The 7,192-nt window shown below is 34.5% G+C and overlaps 1 protein-coding gene across 1 annotated transcript; it reads left to right on the top strand.

Annotated features, from left to right (window-relative positions):
• The first annotated feature begins 1,787 nt into the window (after positions 1–1,787).
• On the top strand, positions 1,788–3,800 carry LOC129946141 (DALR anticodon-binding domain-containing protein 3). The gene is made up of 5 exons (XM_056056205.1): positions 1,788–2,577; positions 2,805–2,986; positions 3,116–3,249; positions 3,323–3,490; positions 3,571–3,800. Exons 1-5 carry the CDS (start codon positions 1,895–1,897, stop codon positions 3,688–3,690), a joined length of 1,287 nt encoding a protein of 428 aa, XP_055912180.1. The 5' UTR covers positions 1,788–1,894; the 3' UTR covers positions 3,691–3,800.
• Positions 3,801–7,192: the final 3,392 nt, after the last annotated feature.

The raw sequence follows: 7,192 nt of genomic DNA, 5'->3' as shown, positions 1-7,192 counted from the left end.
AGTTTCGTTGTTTTTGATTCTATGGTATATTTTCTAGACAATTAGCTTCTCCTTAGTGAATTGTTCGGACCAGTTAAAGTGAACTAATAGGATAGCTGCAGCCAAGCGAGCTCGTAGTTCTTGTTGGTTCATATGATGAGCCCATTCCATCCGTCAACAGAACTTCAGTTGAAACTCTTTTTCTAGACGAGCTAGTGTTACGTTAAAATCAATTTGAATTGGATATAATTCATTTTGTTTTCATAAATCATTTGAGAAGAACAAAACTTTTTATTCACAATTTTTTTCATCAATACAAAATTTGACAGCCACTGGTAAACAAATTTAAATGACAAATGAAAACGTTTTCGAAAACATTTTGGGTTTGGTGTGTAAAGGCTATTAGTATTAGCATTGATAGTGGTGCACATTTCCAAACAACAAAATAATTTGTGGTATATAATTTCTTTATTAAAATATAACTCTTATTTAAAGACTACAAATCTAATTCGACTGGCTTGGGCGCGTCCGTTGAATAGAAAAAAGACGTTAGAATACAAATTTTTATGAGAGCGAGCCAAACAACCTTTTGTCTCGCTTCTATGTCTCAGGTTTCAGAGTTTCGCGCTCAGCGTGCGACATCTAGCTACGAAACTCTGAAACCTAAGCATAAGGGGAATTACACATTATTAATGATAGTTGCCTTAATTTTATACTACAAATTCTTTCTTTTAATATCAAAATGAAAGTCCACACTTAACATTTCCATTAAAACTGTATTCAAAACGTTGCCACTGATTACAGACTGTGGATTGAATTAAATATCTGTTTTTACAATTTTCATCTTTGTATATAGAATCTGTAGTATTATCATGTTAATATTTTTCATACGTTCACTATAACTGTATTGTGGCATTGGGTGTTTCATTTACAAAGGTTAGAATAAAAACGAGCTAATTCCGCTGTAGGTGTCACCCGTTAAGCACTATTCACATGAGCACGACCAACGAATGAACGAACATTCGTCGATTTTGACGTTTCTTTCACATGAGAGTTTTTAATTCGTCGCGAATAAAGCCACAGCCGAACATCTTTCACCACCGAAACCAAAACAAGAATGATTTTTTAGGTTAAGTACGCGCGATTATTTTATTCGTTGCGGGTGTGGATAATGTGGAACGCGAATAAAGTTTGACAGTTCGTATCAACTATAATTTTTTTCGCCACGAATAAATTTGTTTTCTTAAATTTATTGATATATTATATTGAAAATTAAAAGTATGTATCGTAAATCAAATAGAAACTATATTGCTATCGTTTTGTTAAGAATTTGTGTGGAAATATGTCTTCAAACGTATATAAACTCACATTTTGTAATTCATTCGTCGGTCGTTGGTCGCACTCATGTGAATACTACTTTAGAGTCTCTCAATGATGGAACTATTGGGGAAAGATTTATTCATTTAACAGTGTCCTACAAATTTGTCATTTTAATACCATTACTGGACATGTTTTGGATAAACTAAAATTTAATTGAAGTCACTGAATGTTTCGTATTGTTTTTGGTTAAAACCGGAAAACTTTATTTCATATCTTAATTACCACGAATTTAACTTTCTACTATTTCTAGTATCCATTACAAATATATATGTAGAAAATACATATTTTTTTAATTAAAAATAATTTATATGAAATCCTTGGCTGAACGTAGCCATTCCGTTTAAATATTGACATTAGCGTTGAATGATTGTTTTTGTTGTCTTCTTTTTCGTCGACATTTCGATTTCATATAATTTTACCAGTTTACCGGTAGTGAAGTAAACTAAACTTGAACAATAAACAAACAAAATTATTATTTCTTTTTTTACAAATAAATCAATTAACAACAATAAGAATATATAATTTTTCCACAAAAATGGAAGACCCTACACAATATTTAGTAGAACAAATCCAAAACTATTTTCTACCATCAATACCAAATCGAAATGCAACAAGTTTAATAAAAGTCCACAATTGCAAACTCAACCAAATTGGCGATATAAGTTTTCCCTTAAGTTCAGAAATATGGGAAAATTATTTCAAAATACCAATTATCGATAGGGAAAATAATATCTTTGGTTTTGAATCGGACACAGAAAAAGAAGCTCTTCTGCAGAAACTAAAGGAATTTTCCCAAAATTGGAAATATCCTTTGGCGGAAGTCAAGTTACAAAAAGATCGTTGTGCATTGTTCCTGGGCAGGAAACATTGTATTGAAATGTTTATAAATCAGGTTTTAACATCAAACAATTACGGATTGCAATTGAAAGACCCTAAAAAACGTTACAGACTTTCTGAATTTCGAGTAAGCGATGGAACAGAAGGTCTATCGGAGTACAGAGCAAGATTGGTGCACAGAACACTGAAAAAGCTCTTGATGTACTCCAATTGGTCAGAGGCCAATGATAAGTTGTCGGGGAGTAAAGTCGAAGTTGTAAGTGTTGTGACAAAAGTTCCAAATGCTGATTCTCAGGAGAGAGTTATCGCAATAAGATGCGGAAATGTTTTAGACCCTCAAGATGGTAAACTAGCGCGAATAGCTCCTGCCGAATACATCAGGTAAATTCATACCTTTCAATCAATTGTACAATTAAGATTGTAAGGGTCTACTTAGGTAAAATAAGGTACCGTTTGGTGTAAGGGAAGATATGAAGACATTCTTTGCTTTCTCAGATGATTATTAACCAGTTTAAGACTGGCTCAAGTGTAGCTCATAATTATCATCTAAACATGTCACCTAAGTGCACATTAACTTCCTAATCAAAGTTGTTATTATTTTTTTTCAGCCTACGATCCACTGACATGCGGCTAATGGCTATGCATAAATATGGCATCCGCGTTAAAGACGATCAAAAATTTTGCGAATTGTTTAGAAGACTTGGAGAGGCAGCAGTAACAGTTGATTTGCTTGAAGTAAAGCCTTCAAGCCCTGTAAATATGATAAGAAGTGGCCAAGGCAGTACAAAGGGTATGTTAACAAATTTAAATTGTATAAAGGTCTTGAGGCAGCTTTAATTTGCAAATAGAAAAATTCGTACACTCAATATCTGTAGTATCCTTGGAAAGCAATTGAATGAACAAAATATTATTGTTTCAGGCGCATCCTTTATACTCTACAATTCAGCTCGATTAGAAACACTTTTACGAACTTTCGAAGAGAAGATCACAACTGGCATCTATGAAAAATTACCACCGTTATCCAACGTAGACTTCAGTCTACTTTCCAATGAGGTAAATCATCGAAGAGGTTTTACAAGCATTTCTGTGAAATTAAAAACAAAAAAACATATATTCACGGTTTTAGGAAGAATGGGAATTATTATACGGCTATATATTTGGTTTTACAAATCTTGTCAACCGATGCACAGAAAACTTTGTTTCCGGCTCATGTGGCGTTCATTATTTGATCAAATACTTGGATGGTTTGGTTTCGACATTTAGTGTTTATTATAGACGAGTTCGTATATTAACGGTATGTTTTTTGTACATAGATTGAATTCCTACATTACGTTGAAAAAAAGTAATTTTGTTCTTTTGCCATCATTTTTATAGGAAACCAGAGCCCATCTGATGCCACATGTTTATGCCCGAATATACCTTCTTAAAGCTGTGAGACAAATATTTAATATGTCATTGGCGTTGTTGGATATTGAACCGGTGGAGTTTATGTGAATTTTATTCACATTGTGTTTTTTTTCTTATTTTTATTCTTTATTTACTTTATAAAAGTGAAATTACGAGGGTTGTAGAGATCTTTTTTATAAGCAGAAAAGTTTGTATGAATTCGGCTAAAGCCTAGTACATACTTGTGAACCATCTCGTGAACCCATACAAATTTCAGTTTTTTGTTCACCCGTGAACTTGCTCGTGAAGCTGAGTGGAGAACAAAGTGGAGAGTTTTCGTTCACGGGCAATTCACGTGCAAAATGTACGGGAACTGTTGGTGAAGCTTTGACATTTGGTTTGTTCATGTTCACAACGTGTACTCACAAGTGTGTACCAGTGAGCAATGTCAAAAGTTCACTTTCTCCACTGGCGAACGTTCACTTCACGAGGAAGTATGTACTAGGCTTAAGCAATCAATGTAAAATCGAAAGGTGGAGAAAATATATTTTTTTGGAGAGTTATGGCCAAAATCTGAGTATAGGAAATGACTCAAGAGGTTGGAAAGTATTGAAAAACATAAGCAATCGTTTTTTAATATTTAATATTATGAGAAAATTAGGTGTCACCAATGTTATTATTCCGATTTAAAACGTTGTTGATACAACATCTTTCTTTCTAATAATTAATAAATATATTATATCCTGTTTGTAAACAACCAGAAGAGTCATCTGAAATACTCGTCGGTTCTGATTATAACCAACACGAAACAGAAGATCAACTAGTTGATGACTTGTGTGATGAAGATCTGAAGACTCTGGTGATGTTACCATTACTGAAGATACAGTTAGTGAAGACTTGGAAGATGAACATCATACTGTCAGCGATGGTGCAGCTGCGCTCCCTTCGCAAAATTACAACAGTGATCCTCAAGGCGAGGCTACTGTAAGGCGCAGCGAACGGGAGCGCCGACCTCCAATTATTCCGAATTCTTTTGGTGAAATCAATTCCTGTTCTGATGCTGCAAAATGGTATAAGGCTATTGAAGACGAACTCTCTTCAATGAGCGAAAACAAAGTTTGGCAAGTGGTCAGAAAACCGAAGAATGCGAAAATTTTGAAACCAAAGTGGATCTTCCAAATTAAAGTTAACGAGAACGGTGAGCCGACAAGATATGAGGCCAGACTCGTAGTGAAGGGATATTTACAAAAGGCTGGAATTGATTATGACGAAACCTACTCACCCGTTGCGAAATTGACAACCATACGAATTGTGTTAGCTGTTGGACTGTACAAAAACCTGATATTCCACCAGTTAGATGTAAATACTGCATTTTTACATGGTGAGTTAAAGGAAGAACTTTATATGGCTGTTCCAGAAGGGGTTTCCGAAGCAGATGGAAATGTTTGTCGCTTACTCAAATCCATCTACGGCTTAAAGCAAGCACCCCGATGTTGGAAAAAAAAGTTTAACGATTTTCTTATACAATTGGGATTTAAAAGATCCAATCACGACTTTTGTTTGTACATCAAGATGGGACAAGAAGAAGATGACATGACTTATACAGTTACGGATAGAACCATTTTTATAAGCCATATCTGTTATACATAGAAGAACGAGAGTTGCTCACGAAGCGTGCAATCGAAGAATTTTAGAGGATCAGAAGCAGAAATGAAGTTAGATATTTCTATGAGCGAGTGTAACGATATTCACATGTTCATAAACCTCAAACCAAAGGCTGCAACGACAAAAGTGGAAACATCATAGTAGAAGCGTAGTCAATGCTGTAGACCATTTTTGCAGTATGTATTACAACGATAACGAACCGAATTCGATTTTCAACAAGGATGATCTTTTCAATATAGACGACAAAATGCAACAATACCGTCTTCCCGACTTAGTCATAAGAAAAGATTGCCATATCTAAGCTGAAGTCTAACAAAGCCGCTAGAGTTTTTTTTTTATTTTTTTTATTTTATTTTTATTTCGTGAATGCTTTATAACAGTAAGATACAATATCTTATAATTTAGTTACAAGCTAATTTTTACAAGGAGAGCAATAAAAAAAGAAAACATAACAATAAATTAATACATATCATTTAGAAAAAAAAAGAGAAACCAATCAGATATTAAATTTCAGTTGAAATCATAAAATTCACAAATTTCCTGAATAGTATTCCTTTAGATTCCTTTTAGAGTTGATGGCTTAAATGCTGGGCAGCTGGAAAAAAGTAGCCCTTTTAGGCTGCACTAACTAACTCCTTATCATAGCATACAAAATCGTCTCTGCCGTAATATGCGATCGTCTGAAACCCATTGTCAACAACCTAATAGGCTGTTATCAGTGTGGTTTTAGACCGGGAAAGCCCACAGTCGATCAAATATTCACACTATGGCAGATCCTAAAAAAGGCAAGAACATCAAATCGACACCCACCATCTTTTCATCGACTTCAAGCCCGCATGTGACAGCATCTACAAGGACGAGCTATATAGAGCCATGTCTACTTTTGCAATTCCTTGTTGTTGGTGGGAAATAACTTATCCCAACCATTTAACGCCAAAAATGTTGTTATGTGATTTCTTTAACATAGTCCTTGAAAAAATAGTGTAGAGTTTGTAAGTAAGAGCATTGGGAATAGGAGAAAGGGTTTGAATAAAGGTGACGGTGCACATTTTGAGTTACTTAATATTGCAATGACTCGGGAATACAGATTGTAGTAAAGAATTCAACATTCGTGTATTACGGCTAAAGAACGAAGCTCTTTACTTGACAGCACTGTCATGCCAGAGGTCTTGGGTTCAATCCCTGTCTACGCCATCTAAAAAACTCTTTTCACGGGTACTGCCTCTTGCGATGAATTGACAAATTCTCCAATAGTAACTGTTGTCCTGAAAAAGTGCTTTCTTAAATTAGCCGTGTTTATTCGGCATATTAACTGTAGGTCTCCACCATTCCTGAAAACTTTACTCGCACACAGGAATGATTGAGAGTTGTAAGTCACTATAAGCCCTAGTTCTCAACGGACTGTTGCGCCACCCAATTTATTTTATTTAAACGCAAAAATATTGTCTAGACCTGAATTCATATAAAAATTAAAGTGATTCAACATTTCTAAATGTCAATGTTTTTTTCATTTTCCCACTGCTCTTCTCCTTTTGTATATGATTATCATATTGAGAGCAAAGTTCTCGATAGAGTCTCAACCAAAAAAGATCTGGGAGTCATTTTTGAATCAAAATTCAACTTCCCCAACCATTTACAATTCATAGTTAATAAGGCCAGCTCTATGCTTGGATTTATTTTCCGCAACTCTAAAGGTCTAAGTGATCCCTATACCTTAAAAACGCTTTGCATTGCTTATGTTAGATCAGTTCTGAAGTATTGCGGTACTGTGGTATGGAATCCGTTTTACAAAACTCGTTCTGTTAGAATTGAAAAAATTCAAAGACAATTTTCAAGAATAGTTATTTACGAGTATAAACTTAAATGGATCATAAAATAGTAGATGTCGATACTTTTGATATAACTCATGGACCAACCAAATCCGGTAAATTCAAATTAAATCAAA

This window comes from Eupeodes corollae, chromosome 2, assembly GCF_945859685.1.
Source record: "Eupeodes corollae chromosome 2, idEupCoro1.1, whole genome shotgun sequence".
Lineage (NCBI taxonomy): Eukaryota > Metazoa > Arthropoda > Insecta > Diptera > Syrphidae > Eupeodes > Eupeodes corollae.
Note: the sequence above shows the minus strand (reverse complement) of the source record. Positions and strands in the feature narration are given on the sequence as shown.